Genomic DNA, 24,455 nt, shown 5'->3' with positions numbered 1-24,455 from the left:
TATAAATAAATGCAAAGTCCAAGATCAGTTCAAACAATTGTATGCAAGTTACTGTGAGGTGTAGTCACTTTGCCAGGCCACTTTGCTTCAAGAAAACCCAAAGTGTCACCCTCAGCTGAAAGAAAATTGGTTTGGATGGTCAGGAACAACCTGGGAACCACCATGGCACAGCTCTGCCATGAACTGGAAGCTGATGGATCATTGTCTACAGTTCATTGAGTTTTACATCACCATGGACTAAGAGACTGCTATCCAAGAAATAACCCCCTGCTCCAAAATTGACCCCTTCAAACTTAACTAAAGTTTGAAGCTGACCACACAGACAAAGAAAAAGCCTTCTGGATGATAGCTGTATGGTCAGATGAGACAAAGATTGAGTTGTTTGACCACAGTGACCACCATGTACAGAGTAACACTGTACCAGCTGGTGGTGGTAGGATCATCAGGCTCTGGGGCTGTTTTGCTGCCAGTGGAACTGGTTCATTGCACAAAGTGGATGGAATAATGGAGGAGGACTACCTCAGAATTCTTCAGTATAAACCATCAGACACTTGAACACGACTTGGGACTTGGGAGTTACAACAGGACAATGAACCGAAACACACATCAAAGCTGGTTGTGGAGGATAAAGCAGGCTAAAATTAAGCTTAAAATAAGTCCTGACTTCAACCCTGTTGAAAATATATGGACCGTGCTTATAAGTCAAGTCCATGCCAAGAAAAAAAAAAATTAATTGAACTCTACCAATTCTACCATGAAGAGTCATGAAATATCCAACCCAAATTCTGCCAGAAGCTTGTTCAGGGTAAACAAAAATGTTTGGTCAAGGTGAATCTTGCGAAGAGACATTTTACCCAAATATTAGGTGTGTTGTATGTATATTTTTGACCTTGTATGTATAATTTTGACCCTGTGTTGATTTCAGAAAACCCAAAGAAAATTAAAACTTGTGCACCAAATTCTAGTTTTTTTTTTAATTAAAGATGTATACTGTACATTCTGCCACAGAAAAAGAACAGTTCAAAGAAATTACTGAAAGCCCAAATATTGCCATGACATTCATATCCAAGATGACATTCATGTCACTGTATGTAAACTTCTGACCACAACTGTAGGTAGATTAGCTATGAGGAAGAGAAATTTCAATACCTTTCCTTTTCTCAGCAGTCTCCTGATCTCCACTCTGTCAAGGTGCCAACCCCCATTCACTCCACGATTATCATGACCAATCCTGATTTTTTCAATGATATCACCGATGTCCCCCAGCTACAAAGACAAAATTCTCAATACATGCATTCCCATTGCTTCTGTTTGTCATCAGGACCATGACATGGTGACAAAAATTCATGGTGACAAGAATGGTATTTTTGCTTAAAAATATATAGTATGTTCCAAAATTTTTTGCCATCATCACTATTTTTAAATAAATGCAATTAAATTCTCATATTGAAAAATTTATGCAATTTGCTCTCAGTCATCAGGACAGCTATTGTTGTTGCCTTTAATGTCTTCTTTTATGTCTTGTTTCCCTGGGGTGTAAAGGTTGGCACACATGTAAAATCCCTTTGTCATCTATGACCATTGGAATATAACAATGAAAAAAAACCCTTGAAACACAAAAGAAACCGTTCTTTTTGGCCCGCATAAATCAGGTAATGTATATAACAAATACGAACTTAAGCAGTGCACAATATGTACATAAGCAATAAATATATACATAAGTAGTTAAAAATACCAATGAGCTCAATTGGGGCCATAACACACCTGAGTATATTATATAAGTAAAACTGGAAGGGCATTTGGTAGAGTGCATACCTCCGCCAAGCCACATATTATCAACATCAAAATCAAATTGCTTGAACTCAGGATAATACTAAAGCTGTACACCAAATTTCATCAAAATCCATTTACTACATTTTGAGTTACGTTGGGAACAGACAGACAGACAAACAAACAAATGGAGGCGAAAACATAACCTCCAAAAAAAAAAGTTGGCATAGATAATTATATTTCAAGCCCAAACCTAGTTACTTTTATAGGAGGTACAGACATGGCCATAGATAGTGTTTGCAACAAGATGCTGAGCTAAACAAACTTATAAATTCCACACAGAAATGGTTATTCATGTACAGCCTCTAGATTTGATCTCTACTGAAAACCTGTTGTCTGAGTTGAAGCCAACATGTGCAAACCTAAAAATATAACGGAGCTTAAAATGTTCTGAATGGAGGAGTGGACCAAGATCACAAATATTTAATTTTGTTGCAATCAGTTTTGAAACCAGAAAAACATGTTTAAATAAAAGCACAAAATGTTTATTCTGATACACAGATCAGTTCAAGTGTGTGTGTGTGTGTGTGTGTGTGTGTGTGTGTGTGTGTGCTTTACCTCTACAATGAACATATTCTCAGCTCCTCGTTCAAAATACATGCACCTCTCCCTCTTGTTGAGGCAGAGGGATTTCTGAGATGTACATACGCCATTCTGCCCATACAGGACAATGAAGACATCAGCATCTGTCCCCGCCGCAAAAATGTCACTGGTGAAGATTTTAATCTCATATGGAACATCTGGAACATGACAGTTCAGATGGTATAACATCACTCAGGAGAGATTTTACGGTCTTAGAGGTCTTTCTCATATACACATACACAGAAACCAGTGGCAGCTGGTGGTTAGTAAAATTTGGAAAACAGGTATCAGATACTGAAGTATATACAGTGGTACTTGAAAGTTTGTGAACCCTTTAAAATTTTCTTTATTTCTGCATAATATGACCTAAAACATCATCAGGTTTTCACACAAGTCCTGAAAGTAGATAAAGAGAACCCAGTTAAACAAATGAGACAAAAATATTGCACTTGGTCATTTATTTATTGAGGAAAATGATCCAATATTACATATCTGTGAGTGGCAAAAGTATGTGAATCTCTAGGATTATCAGTTAATTTGAAGGTGAAATTAGAGTCAGGTGTTTTCAATCAATGGGATGACAATCAGGTGTGAGTGGGCACCCTGTTTTATTTAAAGGACAGGGATCTATCAAAGTCTGATCTTCACAACACATGTTTGTGGAAGCGTATCATAGCCCGAACAAAGGAGATTTCTGAGGACCTCAGAAAAAGCATTGTTGATGCTCATCAGAGTGGAAAAGGTTACAAAACCATCTCGAAAGAGTTTGGACTCCACCAATCCACAGTCAGACAGATTGTGTACAAATGAAGGAAATTCAAGACCATTGTTACCCTCCCCAGGAGTGGTCGACCAACAAAGATCACTCCAAGAGCAAGGTGTGTAATAGTCAGCGACGTCACAAAGGACCCCAGGGTAACTTCTAAGCAACTTGCTCTCATTGGCTAATGGTAATGTTCATGAGTCCACCATCAGGAGAACACTGAACAACAATGGTGTACATGGCAGGGTTGCAAGGAGAAAGCCACTGCTCTCCAAAAAGAACATTGCTGCTCATCTGCAGTTTGCTAAAGATCATATGGACAAGCCAGAAGGCTATTGGAAAAATGTTTTGTGGACAGATGAGACCAAAATAGAACTTTTTGGTTTAAATGAGAAGCATTATGTTTGGAGAAAGGAAAACACTGCATTCCAGCATAAGAACCTTATCCCATCTGTGAAACATGGTGGTGGTAGTATCATGGTTTGGGCCTGTTTTGCTGCATCTGGGCCAGGACAGCTTGCCATCATTGATCTCATCTCATCTCATTATCTCTAGCCGCTTTATCCTGTTCTACAGGGTCGCAGGCAAGCTGGAGCCTATCCCAGCTGACTATGGGCGAAAGGTGGGGTACACCCTGGACAAGTCGCCAGGTCATCACAGGGCTGACACATAGACAACCATTCACACTCACATTCACACCTATGGTCAATTTAGAGTCACCAGTTAACCTAACCTGCCTTTGGACTGTGGGGGAAACCGGAGCACCTGGAGGAAACCCACGCAGACACGGGGAGAACATGCAAACTCTGCACAGAGAGGCCCTCGCTGGCCACGGGGCTCAAACCCAGACCTTCTTGCTGTGAGGCGACAGCGCTAACCACTACACCACCATGCCGCCCCACCATCATTGATGGAACAGTGAATTCTGAATTATACCTAACGTGACCAAACGTCCCGGTTTGACTGGGACAGTCCCGATTTTGAGTTGCGTGTCCCCAGTCCCGACAAAGGTCCGTCGGGACGCTGAAATGTCCCGGTTTACACCAGACACTAACAAACTGTCCTGGTTACAGCGATCATACATAGCCAACAAGATGTCAATAAAGCTTCTAGCAATTCAGCATCAATGTACGTGTGTGCGCAGTCAATCTTACAATGTATGTATTTGTACAATGTTGCAAAAATAGAGGCCGCGTTATAACGTTTTTTTTTCACTAGCGACTGTCAACTACTACGCGACAATGCCGAACAGATGAGCGCTGGGCGGAGATGTTCGCGCACTTCAAGAGTAGGAAGATTCCTTACAGCAATGTCAGCCAGCTTTGCCAGTTTGCCATGTGCCTACCTGGCACCAATGCTCCAGTTGAGCAAATATTTTCACTCATGAGCAACACCTGGACGGATGAGAAGAATCGCATGACCGTGCCTACTCTCAAAGCCTTGCTCGTTACCCGGGCCAATTTCAACGATACTTGCTCACAGTTTCACAGCAGGCTCTCAGGCAAAAAAGCACTACTGGAGTAAATTCACTCATCATGTAAATATATGCAATAAAATGGCATCTTCTTTAGGGTGGGTGGCCGTGATTCTGAAACATTTTTTGTTGTCTTTCATCTGTTTCATCTGTCTTTAATCTGTATCACAGATTGTCTTGACTTGTTTGATGCTGTTGTCAACTCAGGGTTCACGTTTTCAAAATAGTTAATAGCCTACACTGGTTAAGATTAAACAGAAGCATTTTGGGTAAAGGTTCGGAGGTGACAACGATTAGGCTCATGCATTCGTCCCTGTTACAATGCATAGCCTATTGTTTAAAAAAAAAAGTTAATCGCATAAAATGCTGATGTTAATATGCAAGCAATGCATTTTCTTGGCATTTTCACAAAGGTGAAATAAATCAGTTGAAATTTAGGCTATTGGCCTATTCCCTATCATCACATCTGTTGTCTGATTTTCTTACTTTAACTGAATTATGATAGAAGTACATGTAGATAACAAGAAAATACTTGATTATTCTCTGAAATGTTGATAAAAGTGAGCTTCTACAAAATGATAAAAGCACCTGTCTGAGCCATGGTTTGAGCCGGCGCATGTTTACATCAAAGCGCGTGTGAGTGCACAAGTATCACGGTCACACGCAAAGTGTCCCGGTTTTAGACTCGGGAAATCTGGTCACCCTAATTATACCAGCGGATTCTAAAGGAAAATGTCAGGACACCTGTCCATGAACTGAATCTCAAGAGAAGATGGGTCATGCAGCAAGACAATGGCCCTAAGCACACAAGTCATTCAACCAAAGAATGGTTAAAGAAGAATAAAGTTAATGTTTTGGAATGGCCAAGTCAAAGTCCTGACCTTAATCCAATCGAAATGTTGTAGAAGGGCCTGAAGCGAGCAGCTCAGGTGAGGAAACCCACCGACATCCCAGAGTTGAAGCTGTTCTGTATGGAAGAATGGGCTAAAATTCCTCCAAGCCGGTGTGCAGGACTGATCAACAGTTACCGGAAACGTTTAGCTGCAGTTATTGCTGCACAAGAGGGTCACACCAGATACTGAAAGCAAAGGTTCACATACTTTTGCCACTCACAGATATGTAATGTTGGATCATTTTCCTCAATAAATAAATGACAAAGTATAATATTTTTGTCTCATTTGTTTAACTTGGTTCTCTTTATCTACTTTTAGGACTTGTGTGCAAATCTGATGATGTTTTAGGTCACATTTATGCAGAAATATAGAAAATTCTAAAGGGTTCACAAACTTTCAAGCACCACTGTATCTCTGCGTGTTCTATTTTATCTGTTTCATCTGTTGGTCTGGCTTCCTGTTTAATTCTCAGTCTTTTCACACACATTGTAAAAAAAATTATTAAAATAGTCAAATGAATGTCATCAGTGGCTGCCAAACAAAAACTATAAAATTCAAGTAAAATATCCTAATTCAAATAAAGTGCAAAAAAAATTATAGAAATTTTTATTCAAGGTTCTGCAGAGGAACACCTTATAAATTTTTCATAAATGATTACGATCAAATACCTTCAACGAAGTGACAGCACTAAAAGTTCAATGGAGAAACACTGTTATTTTACAGATTTTTCCTAAATTATTACAATGACAAACCTTCAATACTATGCTCAAAATAGGAAAATAACAGATTTATTTGGAAGACAAAATAATAATTATCTAAAAAAATATTGTAGAAACAAGCTTAAAATAATGAGACATTCTGACAGTGTGAATACAGGGTACTGTGAGCTTTGAGAGTGCTAATTATTAAATGTTTACCAATTTAAACATGCACCTAATGCATGTTTTAGCATTCCCATCAGAAAAATGTGAATCACCAAAAGAAGGAAGACATGAATTCACAACGATGGACACTTCTCACAGATGTATCATAGCAAGGTAAATGCTGTTGCAGCTAAAAGAAAATGCCAACTGGTACATCAAAATTTTATATATATATATATATACAACCCCGATTCCAAAAAAGTTGGGACAAAGTACAAATTGTAAATAAAAACGGAATGCAATAATTTACAAAATCTCAAAAACTGATATTGTATTCACAATAGAACATAGACAACATATCAAATGTCGAAAGTGAGACATTTTGAAATTTCATGCCAAAATTGGCTCATTTGAAATTTCATGACAGCAACACATCTCAAAAAAGTTGGGACAGGGGCAATAAGAGCCTGGAAAAGTTAAAGGTACAAAAAAGGAACAGCTGGAGGACCACATTGCAACTCATTAGGTCAATTGGTAATAGGTCATTAACATGACTGGGTATAAAAAGAGCATCTTGGAGTGGCAGCGGCTCTCAGAAGTAAAGATGGGAAGAGGATCACCAATCCCCCTAATTCTGCGCCGACAAATAGTGGAGCAATATCAGAAAGGAGTTCAACAGTGTAAAATTGCAAAGAGTTTGAACATATCATCATCTACAGTGCATAATATCATCAAAAGATTCAGAGAATCTGGAAGAATCTCTGTGCGTAAGGGTCAAGGCCGGAAAACCATACTGGGTGCCCATGATCTTCGGGCCCTTAGACGTCACTGCATCACATACAGGCATGCTTCTGTATTGGAAATCACAAAATGGGCTCAGGAATATTTCCAGAGAACATTATCTGTGAACACAATTCACCATGCCATCTGCCGTTGGCAGCTAAAACTCTATAGTTCAAAGAAGAAGCCGTATCTAAACATGATCCAGAAGCACAGATGTCTTCTCTGGGCCAAGGCTCATTTAAAATGGACTGTGGCAAAGTGGAAAACTGTTATGTGGTCAGACGAATCAAAATTTGAAGTTCTTTATGGAAATCAGGGACACCGTGTCATTCGGACTAAAGAGGAGAAGGACGACTCAAGTTGTTATCAGCGCTCAGTTCAGAAGCCTGCATCTCTGATGGTATGGGGTTGCATTAGTCCGTGTGGCATGGGCAGCTTACACATCTGGAAAGACACCATCAATGCTGAAAGGTATACCCAGGTTCTAGAGCAACATATGCTCCCATCCAGACGACGTCTCTTTCAGGGAAGACCTTGCATTTTCCAACATGACAATGCCAAACCACATACTGCATCAATTACAGTATCATGGCTGTGTAGAAGAAGGGTCTGGGTACTGAACTGGCCAGCCTGCAGTACAGATCTTTCACCCATAGAAAACATTTGGCACATCATAAAATGGAAGATACGACAAAAAAGACTTAAGACAGTTGAGCAACTAGAATCCTACATTAGACAAGAATGGGTTAACATTCCTATCCCTAAATTTGAGCAACTTTTCTCCTTAAGGCCAATTTATGTTGACAACCCAGTCCTCGCAGATGGTGTCGCAGATGGCGTCTGCGTAGCCCCCCCCTTCACAGACGCTCTGCGTGCACCTCCCAAAAATTGTGACCACCGCAGAAGCCTCGCAGACAGCGTCGCAGACAAGAGGGCTCTGATTGGTCCACTCTACATCCGCTGTACATGCACTTCCGCTTCCCTACTTTCCCGGTTTGGTTTGTTTTCACTATCGCCATTTTTAAAAACACGAGCGAAGATGGAGCAGCATGAAGAGCGGTTGATCGAGGAAGTGAGGAAGTACGTACATCTATACGACTCCAGTTCTAGTCATTATAAGTAACCGGAGGATAAACACTCCACTAACCACACCCACCAACTACTCCTAGCGATTTCACGACTTCGCGCCCCCTTGCGTTGTGGCGGTGAGTAACATCGCGCACGCCTATTACTCCCCGCTCAACGATAAATTGCAACTGTCTGCGAAAAGCTATCTGCGAAAGCCTTGTCGCAAGAGCATGCAGAGGCCCTTAGTCCCCAGACGTTTACAGACTGTTGTAAAGAGAAAAGGGGATGTCTCACAGTGGTAAACATGGCCTTGTCCCAACTTTTTTGAGATGTGTTGTCATGAAATTTAAAATCACCTAATTTTTCTTTTTAAATGATGCATTTTCTCAGTTTAAACATTTGATATGTCATCTATGTTCTACAGTATTCTGAATAAAATATGGAATTTTGAAACTTCCACATCATTGCATTCCGTTTTTATTTACAATTTGTACTTTGTCCCAACTTTTTTGGAATCGGGGTTGTGTGTATGTGTGTGTATATATATATATATATATATCACATCACATTCACATCACATTATCTCTAGCCGCTTTATCCTTCTACAGGGTCGCAGGCAAGCTGGAGCCTATCCCAGCTGACTACGGGCGAAAGGCGGGGTACACCCTGGACAAGTCGCCAGGTCATCACAGGGCTGACACATAGACACAGACAACCATTCACACTCACATTCACACCTACGGTCAATTTAGAGTCACCAGTTAACCTAACCTGCATGTCTTTGGACTGTGGGGGAAACCGGAGCACCCGGAGGAAACCCACGCGGACATGGGGAGAACATGCAAACTCCACACAGAAAGGCCCTCACCGGCCCCGAGGCTCGAACCCAGGACCTTCTTGCTGTGAGGCGACAGCGCTAACCACTACACCACCGTGCCGCCTGTGCCAACTCATAAGTTAGAAAAAAGTAAAAATTATTCACATTTTCTATCCAGTGAGGGAAATATCTTACAACTGTAATTTTATGAGAACAATAAAATACTTACAGTGGTGCTTGAAAGTTTGTGAACCCTTTAGAATTTTCTATATTTCTGCATAAAGATGACCTAAAATATCATCAGATTTTCACACAAGTCCTAAAAGTAGATAAAGAGAACCCAGTTAAACAAATGTGACAAAAATATTATACTATAAATGTTGTGGAAGGACCTGAAGTGAGCAGTTCATGTGAGGCAACCCACCAACATCCCAGAGTTGAAGCTGTTCTGTATGGAGGAATGGGCTAAAATTCCTCCAAGCCGGTGTGCAGGACTGATCAACAGTTACCGGAAACGTTTAGTTGCAGTTACTGCTGCACAAGGGGGTCACACCAGATACTGAAAGCAAAGGTTCACATACTTTTGCCACTCACAGATATGCAATATTGGATCATTTTCCTCAATAAATAAATGACCAAGTATAATATTTTTGTCACATTTGTTTAACTGGGTTCTCTTTATCTACTTTTAGGACTTGTGTGAAAATCTGATGATGTTTTAGGGCATATTTATGCAGAAATATAGAAAATTCTAAAGGGTTCACAAACTTTCAAGCACCACTATAAGAAATCATACTGAATACTACATATACAGTACAAACCCCATTTCAGGAAAAGATAGGACATTGTTTAAAATACAATAAAAACAAGAATCTGTGATTTGTTCATTCTCTTGGACCTTTATTTAACTGACAAAAGTAGAAAGGAAAAAAAATTCCAATGTTTTACCTGACCAACTTAAATGTATTTTGTAAATATAAACCAATTTAGAATTTGATGCCTGTAACACACTCAGAAAAGTTGAGACAGAGACATGTTTACCACTGCTTATATCATCTTTCTTTTTAATTACACTTTTTAATTGTTTGGGAACTGAGGATACTAATTGTTGCAGTTTTGCAACTGGAATTTCTGCCCATTCTTGCTTGATAGTAGACTTCAGCTACTCAGTGGTCATCCTTATCTGATTCCTCTCTTCATGATGCGCCATACATTCTCAATATGAGACAAATCTGGACTGGCAGCTAGCCAGTCAAGCACACACATTCTGTGTCTATGAAGCCACATTGCTGTAGCACGTGCAGAATGAGACCTGCAGTTGTCTTGCTGAAATAAGCATGGACTTCCTGGGAAAAGATGCTGCCTTGAAACCCCCTATACTGTATATGCCTCTAAACCCCCAATATATGCCTCCAGATCAATGGTACCTTCACACATACAGTGGTGCTTGAAAGGTTGTGAACCCTTTAGAATTTTCTATATTTCTGCATAAATATGACCTAAAACATCATCAGATTTTCACACAAGTCCTAAAAATTGATAAAGAGAACCCAGTTAAACAAATGAGACAAAAATATTATACTTGGTCATTTATTAATTGAGGAAAATGATCCAATATTGCATATCTGTGAGTGGCAAAAGTATGTGAATCTCTAGGATTATCAGTTAATTTGAAGATGAAATTAGAGTCAGGTGTTTTCAATCAATGGGATGACAATCAGGTGTGAATGGGCACCCTGTTTTATTTAAAGAACAGGGATCTATCAAAGTCTGATCTTCACAACACATGTTTGTGGAAGTGTATCGTGGCACGAACAAAGGAGATTTCTGAGGACCTCAGAAAAAGCATTGTTGATGCTCATCAGAGTGGAAAAGGTTACAAAACCATCTCGAAAGAGTTTGGACTCCACCAATCCACAGTCAGACAGACTGTGTACAAATGGAGGAAATTCAAGACCATTGTTACCCTCCCCAGGAGTGGTCGACCAACAAAGATCACTCTAATAGCAAGGTATGTAATGGTTGGTGAGGTCACAAAGGACCCCAGGGTAACTTCTAAGCAACTGAAGGCCTCTCTCACATTAGCTAATGTTAATATTCATGAGTCCACCATCAGGAGAACACTGAACAACAATGGTGTGCATGGCAGGGTTGCAAGGAGAAAGCCACTGCTCTCCAAAAAGAACACTGCTGCTCATCTGCAGTTTGCTAAAGGTCACGTGGACAAGCCAGAAGGCTATTGGAAAAATGTTTTGTGAATGGATGAGACCAAAATAGAACTTTTTGGTTTAAAATGAGAAGCCTTCTGTTTGGAGAAAGGAAAACACTGCATTCCAGCATAAAAGCCTTATTCCATCTGTAAAACATGGTGGTGGTAGTATCATAGTTTGGGCCTGTTTTGCTGCATCTGGGCCAGTACGGCTTGCCATCATTGATGGAACAATGAATTCTGAATTATACCAGCAAATTGTAAAGGAAAATGTCAGGACATCTGTCCATGAACTGAATCTTAAGGGAAGGTGGGTCATGCAGCAAGATAATGACCCTAAGCACACAAGTCATTCTACCAAAGAATGGTTAAAGAAGAATAAAGTTAATGTTTTGGAATGGCCAAGTCAAAGTCCTGATCTTAATCCAATCAAAATGTTGTGGAAGGACCTGAAGCAAGCAGTTCATGTGAGGAAACCCACCAACATCCCAGAGTTGAAGCTGTTCTGTATGGAGGAATGGGCTAAAATTCCTCCAAGCCGGTGTGCAGGACTGATCAACAGTTACCAGAAATGTTTAGTTGCAGTTATTGCTGCACAAGGGGTCACACCAGATAGTGAAAGCAAAGGTTCACATTATTTTGCCACTCACAGATGTATAATATCGGATCATTTTCCTCAATAAATAAATGACCAAATATAATATTTTTGTCTCATTTGTTTAACTGGGTTCTCTTTATCTACTTTTAGGACTTGTGTGAAAATCTGATGATGTTTTAGGTCATATTTATGCAGAAATATAGAAAATTCTAAAGGGTTCACAAACTTTCAAGCACCACTGTACTAATGCACCTCAAAATATTGGAATATCATGAAAAAATTTGGGTTTTTTTTCATAATTTAATTCAAAAAGGTAAACTTTCTTATACTCTATATTCATTACATCTAAAGTGAAATATTTCAATGCTATTTTGTTTTAATTTTGATGATTATGGCTCACTCTTGCCCGTAGTCAGCTGGGATAGGCTCCAGCTTGCCTGCGACCCTGTAGAACAGGATAAAGCAGCTAGAGATAATGAGATGAGATGAGATTATTGCTCATAGCTCATGAAAATCAGAAATCCAGTATCTCAAAATATAAGAATATTTCATTTTGAGTTTGAGTAAAATAGTATAAATACCATGTATCTGTCTGTCTAGTTCAGTACATGCAATAACAATCACAGGGAAGACTGTCTTCTGGACAACTGTCAAGTCAGCAATCATCGATACCCTCCATAAGAAGGTAAGTCACAGAAGGTCATTGCCGAAAAGCCTGGCTGGAAAAGGTGCACAAGCAACAGAGATGACCACAGCCTTGAGAGGATTGTCAAGAAAAGTCAATTCAAGAACTTGGGAGAGCGTCACAAGGAGTGGACTGAGGCTGGTGTCAGTGCATCAAGAGCCACCATGCACAGACATCTTGAGAAAATGGACTTCAACTGACGCATTCCTAATATCAAGCCATTCCTGAACCAGAGACAACATCAGAAGTGTCTTACCTGGGCTAAGGAGAGAAAGAACTGGACTGTTGCTCAGTGGTCCAAAGTCCTCTTTTCAGAGGAAAGTAAATTTTGCATTTCATTTGGAAATCAAGGTCCTGGAGTCTGGAGGAAGAGTGGAGAGGCACAGAATCCAAGGTGTTTGAAGTCCAGTGTGAATTTTCCAGTCTGTGATGTTTTGGGGTGCCATGTCATCTGCTGGTGTTGGTCCACTGTGTTTTATCAAGTCCACTGAGCAACAGTCTTGTTCTTTCTCTCCTTAGCCCAGGTAAGACACTTCTGACTTTGTCTCTGGTTCAGGAGTGGCTTGATATTAGGAATGTGACAGTTGTAGCTCCTTTCCTGAAGACGTTTGTGCGTGGTGGCTCTTGATGCACTGACACCAGCCTCAGTCCACTCCTTGTGAAGCTCTCCCAAGTTCTTGAATTAACTTTTCTTGACAATCCTCTCAAGGCTGCGGTCATCCCTGTTGCTTGTGCACTTCTTCCAGCCAGCCTTTTCAGCAATGACCTTCTGTGGCTTACCCTCCTTTTGGAGGTAATATTCTATTTTGCGATACTGAATTTCTGATTTTCATGAGCTATGTGCCCATCCATCCATCCATTATCTGTAGCTGCTTATCCTGTCCTACAGGGTCGCAGGCAAGCTAGAGCCTATCCCAGCTAACTATGGGCGAGAGGTGGGGTACACCCTGGACAAGTCACCAGGTCATCGCAGGGCTGACACATAGACACAGACAACCATTCACACCTATGGTCAATTTAGAGCAACCAATTAGCCTTACCTGCATGCCTTTGGACTGTGAGAGAAACCAGAGCACCCGGAGAGTATGCAAACTCTTCACAGAAAGGCCCTTGTTGGCCGCTGGGCTCGAACCAAGGACCTTCTTGCTGTGAGGCGACAGTGCTAACCACTACACCACCGTGCCGCCCCCTGAGCTATGAGCCATAATCATCAAAATTAGAACATAAAAAAACCCTTTAAATATTTCACTTTATGTGTAATGAATATAGACTTTATGAACGTTTACCTTTTTGAATTAAATTACGAAAAAAAAAACTTTCACGATATTCCAATATTTTGAGATGCACCAGTATACAGTCATCTGAAAAAGAAGGTACACCCTCTTCCAGTTACATGGTTTTACCAATCAAGACATAACAAAAAAATCATCTGATCCTTACCAGGTCCTAAAATTATGCAAATCTAACCTCAGGTGTAAAGCAACACACAACAGATTCCACCGTGTCATTATTTATTTAACAAATTAAGTGAAAATGCAGAATTCATGTTTGAAAAAGTAAGTACACCCAATGATTCAATAGCTTGTAGAACCACCTTTTGCAGCAATAACTTGAATCAGTCATTTTCTGTATGATTTGTATCAGTCTCTCACATTCATTGTGGAGGAATTTCAGCCCACTCTTCTTTATAACATTGCTTTAGTTCATTCATATTTGAGGGCATTTGTTTATTCACAGCTCTCCTCAGGTCCTGCCACAGCATTTCAATTGGGTTGAGGTCTGGACTTTGACTTGGCCATTCCAACACCTTGATTCTTTTCTTTTTCTGCCATTCTGCTGTAGATTTGCTGGTGTGCTTGGGATCATTGTCCTGTTGCATGACCCAATTGCGGCCAAGCTTTAGATGTTGGACAGATGGCCTCGCATTTGCCTCTAGAATACTTTGGTATACAGAGGAGTTCATGGTTGACTCAATCAGTGCGTTTACATGCACATAGAAAAAATCGAATTTCTGCCGTTGCTCGACTGAAATCGAAGTTCTAAATGCCATGGAAACACCTTAGCTAGGCTGAAATCGAACCGAACTTGATTTCTCGTAATCGAGCTACACGACCTAGATTATGCGATTTTAGCCGAGCTACTTAGTGCATGTATACCCTATCGAGCTACGTAGTCGAGCTACTTACTTCAGCACTGCCCCTTCTGGAAGTGACAAGTGACGAGACCACAAGCGGGAAACACAACAGCCTCGGTCGGCATGACAACGAATCATGACAACGGCATGAATCTTTTCTTTTTGTGGCATTGTTTGCACTGTTAAAATTTAGCTCACTTACTGTATCACCAAATACATCTGTACAGCTGTTGCATAGCTGTGAATTGTGTACATAAACAAGTCACTGTATTTGTGTGTGTGTGTGTGTGTGTATATATATATATATATATATATATATATATATATATATATATATATGTCAACATCTGAAGAATGTCAATAAAAACAAAACAACTGAACTTTTTGTGTTTATTAAGACATAAGTTAAATTGTAAGCAAAAAATGGACTTTAGAAAAATATTTTTTGTAAGCAAAAAAAAATTTTTTTGTAAGCAAAAAATGAACTTTAGAAAAATATACAATTGTGCAAAATAAGTTGTCTTACAAAACAGTGGTCTGCGCAGGACAGTTTGTAGCCATACAGTCTGTTAGAGCAAGCCTAACAGCTTGAGCACGGAACTTGTGAACACGGAACTGCCAGTGTTGCCAGATTGGGCGGTTTTAAGTGCATTTTGGCGGATTTGAACATGTTTTGGGCTGGAAAACGTCAGCAGTAACTGGCAACACTGCTTTGTTTATACTCTTGAATAGCTCTTCTTCATGATGACAACCAGAAGTGTACCAACACGATGGGGCATGTAGCGCCACCTGTGGCTCGGGTGCACAATGTACCTCACACAATAGCTCGATTTCCTTGTGTGCATGTAGGATTGGATTTCTCTGGCACCCCTGCTGGAACCCTTAGCTCGATTACCGACAGTAGCTCGATTTGGATGTGCATGTAAACGCACTGAATGACTGCAAGGTGACCAGGCCCTATGGCTACAAAACAAGTCCAAATCATCACCCCTCTACCACTGTGCTTGAAGGTTGGTATGAGGTGTTTGTGCTGATATGCTGTGTTTGGTTTTCACCAAACATGGTGCTGTGCATTATGGGCAAACATTTCCACTTTGGTCTCATCTGTCCAAAGGACATTGTTCCAGAAGGCTTGTGGCTTGTTCAGATGCATCTTTGCAAACCTAAGCCATGCTGCATGTTCTTTTTAGATAGAAGAGGCTTTCTTCTGGCAACCCTTCCAAACAAGCCATACTTGTACTGTCATGAACTTTAATGTTTAACATGCTAACTGTGGCCTGTAGAGTCCTAGATATAGTTCTTGGGTTTTTTGCAATTTCTCTGAGCATTACACAGTCTGACCTTGGAGTAAATTTGCTTGGACATCCACTCCTGGGAAGATTGGCAACTGTCTTGAATGTTTTCCACTTCTGAATAATCTCTCACAGTAGAATAATGGATTTCAAATTGTTTGGAAATGGCCTTGTAACCCTTCCCAGACTGATGTGCAGCACCAATTGAGGTATTTCACCCACGTGACCAAGTCACGTGACGCAGCCATTTTGGACGGCACGCTTAAGTCCTTCAGTGCAAGGCGGTATGAGATGGTGGAGACCTTTGCACATTTTAACAAGAAAGTAAGCTCTGATTCATGTTAAATTGGATCTGTCTTTTATCACAAACACTGTACCCAGCCTTGGTATGGAGCCCTGTTTATTTATTTCTGTGTCCCATTTCTTTCTAGCCTTTGTTATTGCGTTTTATGTCTGATGTCTGCTACATGCAACCCTAGACAAATTAACACTGCCTTGTTTCACTGCTCAGATGGGTTAACAAACACTGACCCATTTACTTTTTGCTATATATTTTATCAAAATTGCGTTAACTGGTAAACTAACCTGAAATGAAATGATCACTGCAAAGTCTGGAGTACTCTGTTGGCTCCCAATCCTGTCTTCACAGCTGCAATCCATTTGGCCCTCTTGTCTGGGTCAGTAGGAAACCGGTAGTGATGTGTTGGTCGCGAACGATCAGGTTCAAAGAGCCGGCTCTTTGAAGTGAACGACGGGAGCCGGTTCTTCGGTGGGAGCCGAGTTGGGGAGCCGAATTAGTTTTTTGTCCTTAGGTGCCTCAGAGAGAGAGAGACTTTCACAAAAAAAGTTGCTGTCCGATTGCGTCTTTGTGTTGTCTATTACCATTCAAAGGAAAAAAAGTAGCATGGTGTACGCCTACTTTTTTTGGTTGGGGGGGTTGATGTCATTCACAGCTGCGAAAATACGAAAATTGGTGTAATTCTTAAAGCTGTGGAGCGCAGGGGAGAGGAGTCTGTGAGGCACCTGAGGAGGGGAAAATCAGCTGTGTATTTTATATTGGTAATATAACACAGTTTTGCATTATGTTTGTGAGAAAATAATTTATTAATTGGTAAGTAAGTTTTATTTCGAAAAAGAGCCGAAATTCCCATCACTAGAAACCGGTAAAAGGAGCATCCTGCACACTGTCCCTGTCTGTTGTGGCAGCCCACAGCACAACAAGCAAACACCATGGTTATTTATAGAGTGCTTACTGACAAATTAATCTATTCTAGGTGTCTGTAACACGTTTTTTTCAAGCTGGTTCTCCCTCTCTGTCTGCAGCGTTAGTATGTAGCTTGACGTTCAAAATGGCGGACACCGGGGCGTCACGTGACCCTGTGACGTCAGGTGAAATACCTCAATTGCTTCTCTAAGATCATTGCTGATGTCTTTCCTCCTTGGCATTGTGTTAACATACACCTGAGTGCTCCAGACCAGCAAACTGCCAAAACTTCTGCTTTTTAAGAGGTGGCCATGCTTGCTGATGATCAATTAACCAAATTAATTTGATCAGCAACACCTGGCTGCTAATTGCCTTCATAATTTCTATGGAATCAGTAAGGGTGTACTTAATTTTTCACACACTGCTACGGCATTTTTGGCTACTTTGTGTTAAATAAGTAATGACAGGGTGAATATGTCACGTGCTATTGGTCATCTGAGGTTGTATTTGCCTAATTTTAAGATCTGGTAAGGACCAGATGATTTTTTATGTCCTGACACTTAAAACCTAGACTTGAAAGAGGGTGTACTTTCTTTTTCACATGACTGTACAAGTCACCCATACTGTGGGCACTGATGCGCCCCATACCATGAAAGATGTTGGGTTTTGCATCTTTCAATGATAGCAGTCTGGATGGTCCATTTCATCTTTGGCATGAAGCATTTGATGTTTGTTTTTCCCAAAAATAAGTTGAAACTTGGACTCATCTGACCACAGAACACATTTCCACTGTCTTTCATTCCATCTGAAATGACCTGGGGCCCAGAGAATGCAGCAGCATTTCTGCATATAATTGATCTATGGCTTTCTTTTGAAATAGAATTCTGAAATAGAATTTCAGGTTGCTTTTCTTGATGCTGTAGGAGACTATTTTAAGTGACAATGGTTTTCCAAAGTACTTCTGAGCTCATGTGGCTGTATTTATCACAGTAGCATGATGGTTTCTTATGCAATGCCATCTGAGGGCTCAAAGGTCACACATTTTCAACAGTGGTTTCTGGTCTTGTCCGACACAGACTGAGATTTCTCCTGATTCCCTGAATCTTTTCACAATACTATATTATGTACTGTAGATGGTGAAAGATCTAAATTATTTGTGATCTTGTGTTGAGAAATGTTCTTTTTGTACTGATGGACAATTGTCTCACAAAGTTTGACACAAAGTGGTGAACCATGACCCATCTTTACTTGCAAAGACTGAGCCTTTGTTGCATGCTCCGTTTATATCAAATCACGATACCCTCACCTGTTACCACTTAATCTACTTATTGTGTAATGTATAATGTGTAACTTGAATATTCTATCAACTTTTCACTCTCATTTTGGCTCTGTCCCAACTTTTTTTTTGAGTGTGTTGCAGGCATCAAATTCTAAATTTGTTTATATTTACAAAATGCAATCAAGTTGGTCAGTCAAAATATGAAAAGTCATTGCTTGGTACTTTTGTCAGATTCAATGGCATGTATATGTGCTTTTACTCACTGTGACATCACTGATTTGTAAAGACTGTAAATCATGCTTGATGTTATGAAAAAAAGTTTGCTAAATTTGTTTCCAGAATTTGTTTGAACATAAGTATACAGATAAATATAAAACAAAAAAAGATTTACCTTAAAATTACAAAGACAAGAATGTTCAAATGTTTAGTATGGACATAAACCTTGATATAGTGAGCTACATATTTAATTACAAATCATTATTGCCATTTTACATCAATTTGTATGTAATTTAAGAAAGCAGAAAAAATACTGTTCAATAATATAGTCATTTTTTCTGCAAAATAATGATAAATAAATGTAATTTTTCATTATTGGTATACTACTTAAATTAACAGTTGGGTTGATAATTTATGGATAACGGCCATAATTTTATAGTTTTGTGTACAATTAAAAAAAATATTGTAAAGGCTTAGAGTTATTTTCTGTAAAATTAGGATTTTTTTTTACAGTGTAAGGAAGAGCATCAAAAAACTTTTCCAAAAATCAGATCAACAAAATTAGTAGTGTTTAGCAGCTAAACTGCTAACTAAATAGCTCTGCTTAACTGAAGAAGCTGAAGTGCAAATAATCAAATATAACGTAGCATTATACTTACAATATGTTTACAGTATTTGCCAACAGTAATGGCAAGATAGTAAACTATACTCATTGTGTAAAACTGTTACACAAGCATTATGTTACTGACAGACTAATGCAACAAATTTGTGATGTGAGTTATGTTCATTATCTTTTTGGTGATTGGCAGTTGGCAGAATAATGAGGTTCTGCCCCTTTAAGATCTTTGAGCTCTCCCAATTATCATATATAGAAGCAAGGTAAAAATAATAATTTGATGATTTTATTTGCTAAAATTGTGAATTTCACCATAATATGTGAATAATATATAGACACATGTCTACATTTAATATAGAAACATTTCACTGCCACATTTTAATGAAATTTTAGGGGAGGCTGGGCTTTCCATTAAAGTAATCACCTCTGACACATACAAACTGGACATGAACATATTTTGAAGTCTGAGATTTCAAACTGTTGTCATACTCCAATTCTATAATTAATTGGGTTACACATCTGTGTGTGTGTGTGTGTGTGTGTGTGTGTGTGTGTGTGTGTGTGTGTGTGTGTGTGTCATACATGGTGTGTATAGTCTCGTCTGTAACTTGTTGTGGTAGAGATCTCTAAAAATGGCGCCATCATCTTCTTTTCTATCAAGCCAGCAGCCACACGGGAAACACAAACACTGGCCCAGAGATGAAGCATCAATTTCCACCCAGTCCAAAAACCATCCAGGAGCGCTGCCTAACACACACACACACACACACACACACAGGCACACACACATACCCACACACACATGCATGTACACGTACACTGTAAATAATTGTCTGTAATATTTACACCAAATCTAGGGGGTTCAACATGAAAGAGGAACTTACCAAATATTCTTGCCAATAAAAGTCAAAGGTCAAGTTGAAAAAGGCATGTAACGTTTTCATTAATGATGCATATGAATCCACAGGCTGAAACGTGTCTTGTTATCATATGTCTATGTTCTGTGTTTGATGATAGCCTTAACATAGCCTGCATTTGCATATTTTACCAGTCATTAATAATTATGCATCATTAATGAGTGCTATGTATTATTAAATGCTATGAAATCCATACAGATCTTCTCTCTGCCCAAATACACATTTACTAAAAAATATACTGTGTGTTAATCTCTATTCTATGCCAATTCTCATTTGTATGGTTTGTGGGCAAGAATAGATCTTATACATAGTATGCAATATAGACTGTATACTGAAGTTTCATTAACTAAGCTCCTACATTTGATTGATATAATAAGGAAAAGTATGTACTTTTGTTTTTTGCTGTAAAAAGAACAGCGATTTGTTACAGTGTTAACACACATGCAAATACACAAACACACACATGCACACAGAAAAAAATAAATGTGAATAATATGTCTACATGTACAGTGTACACACACACACACACACACACACACACTGTACGCTATGGACCAAACATTCATACACAAGTTTCAGATATATCAACAATTACAACCCCGATTCCAAAAAAGTTGGGACAAAGTACAAATTGTAAATAAAAACTGAATGCAATAATTTACAAATCTTAAAAACTGATATTGTATTCACAATAGAACATAGACAACATATCAAATGTCAAAAGTAAGACATTTTGAAATTTCATGCCAAATATTGGCTCATTTGAAATTTCATGACAGCAACACATCTCAAAAAAGTTGGGACGGGGCAATAAGAGGCTGGAAAAGTTAAAGGTACAAAAAAGGAACAGCTGGAGGACCAAATTGCAATTCATTAGGTCAATTGGCAATAGGTCATTAACATGACTGGGTATAAAAAGAGCATCTTGGAGTGGCAGCGGCTCTCAGAAGTAAAGATGGGAAGAGGATCACCAATCCCCCTAATTCTGCGCCGACAAATCGTGGAGCAATATCAGAAAGGAGTTCGACAGTGTAAAATTGCAAAGAGTTTGGACATATCATCATCTACAGTGCATAATATCATCAAAAGATTCAGAGAATCTGGAAGAATCTCTGTGCGTAAGGGTCAAGGCCGGAAAACCATACTGGGTGCCCGTGATCTTCAGGCCCTTAGACGGCACTGCATCACATACAGGCATGCTTCTGTATTGGAAATCACAAAATGGGCTCAAGAATATTTCCAGAGAACATTATCTGTGAACACAATTTACCGTGCCATCCGCCGTTGCCAGCTAAAACTCTATAGTTCAAAGAGGAAGCCGTATCTAAACACGATCCAGAAGTGCAGACGTCTTCTCTGGGCCAAGGCTCATTTAAAATGGACTGTGGCAAAGTGGAAAACTGTTCTGTGGTCAGACGAATCAAAATTTGAAGTTCTTTATGGAAATCAGGGATGCCGTGTCATTCGGACTAAAGAGGAGAAGGACGACCCAAGTTGTTATCAGCGCTCAGTTCAGAAGCCTGCATCTCTGATGGTATGGGGTTGCATTAGTGCGTGTGGCATGGGCAGTTTACACATCTGGAAAGACACCATCAATGCTGAAAGGTATATCCAGGTTCTAGAGCAACATATGCTCCCATCCAGACGACGTCTCTTTCAGGGAAGATCTTGCATTTTCCAACATGACAATGCCAAACCACATACTGCATCAATTACAGCATCATGGCTGTGTAGAAGAAGGGTCCGGGTACTGAACTGGCCAGCCTGCAGTCCAGATCTTTCACCCACAGAAAACATTTGGTGCATCATAAAACGGAAGATACGACAAAAAAGACCTAAGACAGTTGAGCAACTAGAATCCTACATTAGACAAGAATGGGTTAACATTCCTATCCCTAAACTTGAGCAACTTGTCTCCTCAGTCCCCAGACGTTTACAGACTGTTGTAAAGAGAAAAGGGGATGTCTCACAGTGGGAAACATGGCCTTGTCCCAACTTTTTTGAGATGTGTTGTTGTCATGAAATTTAAAATCACCTAATTTTTCTCTTTAAATGATACATTTTCTCAGTTTAAACATTTGATATGTCATCTAGGTTCTATTCTGAATAAAATATGGAATTTTGAAACTTCCACATCATTGCATTCCGTTTTTATTTACAATTTGTACTTTGTCCCAACTTTTTTGGAATCGGGGTTGTATAATTATGTTTAATATACTGTATATTAAAGGTTAGAGTAGGATCCACTTTTTGTAATTTTGTTGCCCATTTACAAAATTTTTGTTCCTGTGGTGGTTATTGTTTGAGCTATATTGAGAATTTAACTAGAATTACTTATCCAGTTTGCAAATATGTCCAGTGATTGCGAAAATTTAGCGGTAACACTGCAATAAGTGTACACAAACAAGCATATATTATCTCATCTCATTATCTCTAGCCGCTTTATCCTGTTCTACCGTGTCGCAGGCAAGCTGGAGCCTATCCCAGCTGACTACGGGCGAAAGGCGGGGTACACCCTGGACAAGTCGCCAGGTCATCACAGGGCTGACACATAGACACAGACAACCATTCACATTCACACCTACGGTCAAGAGTCACCAGTTAACCTAACCTGCATGTCTTTGGACTGTGGGGGAAAACGGAGCACCCGGAGGAAACCCACGCGGACACGGGTAGAACATGCAAACTCCACACAGAAAGGCCCTCACCGGCCACGGGGCTCGAACCCGGACCTTCTTGCTGTGAGGCGACAGCGCTAACCACTACACCACTGTGCCGCCCAAGCATATATTAATGAATGTTAAATAATAATGAAGTGTATACCTTAACACATCAGAACAGAACAATAACAGGTCATTAATAGTTAAAAATTACAATTATTAATGGCTGTATATACAGTATCAGTCAAAAGTTTGAACATACCTTCTAATTCAGTGTTTTTTTCATTATTTTTATTAATTAAAAGACACTCCATGTCATAAAGTAATGATGGATGTCGTTTCTCTTTACTTAGTTGAGCGGTTCTTGGCATAATATGGATTACTAGAGTTGTGGAATAGGGCTATTTACTGTATGTTTATTATTTACTGTTTACTGTTTGATTTTAAATGCATTAAAAAGGCAAGAAATTGCACTAATTAACTTTTGACGAGGCACAACTGTTAATTGAAAAGCATTCCAGGTGACTACCTCATGAAGCTGGTTAAGAGAATGCCAACAGTATGCAAAACATCATCAAGGTAAATGGTGGCTACTTTGAAGACCACAAAATTTTTTGTTGACCACAAAATTTCCATATATGATATTTCATAGTTTTGATGTCTTCAGTATTGATGTGGAAAATAGTCACAATTCAGAAAAACTTATGAATTTGTAGGTGTGTACAAACCTTTGACTGGTGTTGTGCATAACTATTATGTGTGTTACAGTATACACTTCATTATTTCATGTTGCACTAAGTATTAGCTCATGAAAAAGAATAAGTTTAGGGGAAAAAATGAAAAATAAAAATATTCAATAACCTGGTTGCATAAGTGCATACCTGTAAACTAACAGCCGACTTAGTTGAAGCATCTTTAGATTTTTATCACAACATTCAATCTTTTTTGGTAAGAGCCCATCAGTTTGGCATACCTTGACTTAGCAATATCTTATCATTCTTCTTTGATAAAACATTTTAACTCTGTTAAATTGGCTGAGAATCTCCTTTCCACAGCCTGTTGGTCACCCAAAAGGTTTTCAGTTGGATTTAGACCTGGACTCTGGCTGGACCATTCCGAAACCTTGAGCATGTTTTGGTGAAGCCGCTCATTTGCTGAATTTGGAGGTGTGCTTCGGGTCATTGTCATGCTGAATGGTGAAATTCCTCTTTATCTTAAGTGTTTTAACAGAATCCTTAATGTTTTTGTGCCAAAACCGACTGGTATTTGGAGCTATTTATTATTCCCTCCACCCTGATTAAAGACCGAGTTTCAGCTGAAGAAAAGCAGCCCTAAAGCATGATGCTGCCACCTCTATGCTTCACCATGAGGACAGTGTCCTTTTGGTGGTGTCCTGTGGGGCTTTTTGCACTAAACATATAGTATCTTTTGGTATTATGGCCAAAATGTTCAGTTAATGTCTTATCAGACCATTACACATTATTCTACATGGTTTTGGGAGATATGTCAGCATCTGTTTCTGGTTGAGAGTACGCTGTGCTCATTATGGCTGCCGTTTCAAACCAGAGCTTT

At 39.5% G+C, this 24,455-nt stretch overlaps 1 protein-coding gene across 1 annotated transcript in view; it reads right to left on the bottom strand.

Moving 5' to 3' along the window:
* The window catches only part of LOC132894886 (lipoxygenase homology domain-containing protein 1-like), a 157,856-nt gene that overhangs the window by 61,493 nt on the left and 71,908 nt on the right, over nt 1-24,455 (bottom strand). The window contains exons 28-30 of the mRNA XM_060935019.1: nt 19,889-20,053; nt 2,389-2,570; nt 1,150-1,266 (exon numbers count right to left, since the gene is read on the bottom strand). Of these exons, the coding sequence (XP_060791002.1) occupies nt 1,150-1,266; nt 2,389-2,570; nt 19,889-20,053 (464 nt within the window). The remainder of the gene's footprint in view (nt 1-1,149; nt 1,267-2,388; nt 2,571-19,888; nt 20,054-24,455) is intronic.

The sequence above is a fragment of the Neoarius graeffei genome, chromosome 12, assembly GCF_027579695.1.
Source record: "Neoarius graeffei isolate fNeoGra1 chromosome 12, fNeoGra1.pri, whole genome shotgun sequence".
NCBI classification, from domain to species: domain Eukaryota; kingdom Metazoa; phylum Chordata; class Actinopteri; order Siluriformes; family Ariidae; genus Neoarius; species Neoarius graeffei.
The sequence above is the reverse complement of the archived record's forward strand: the minus strand, read 5'-3'. Positions and strand labels throughout refer to the sequence as shown.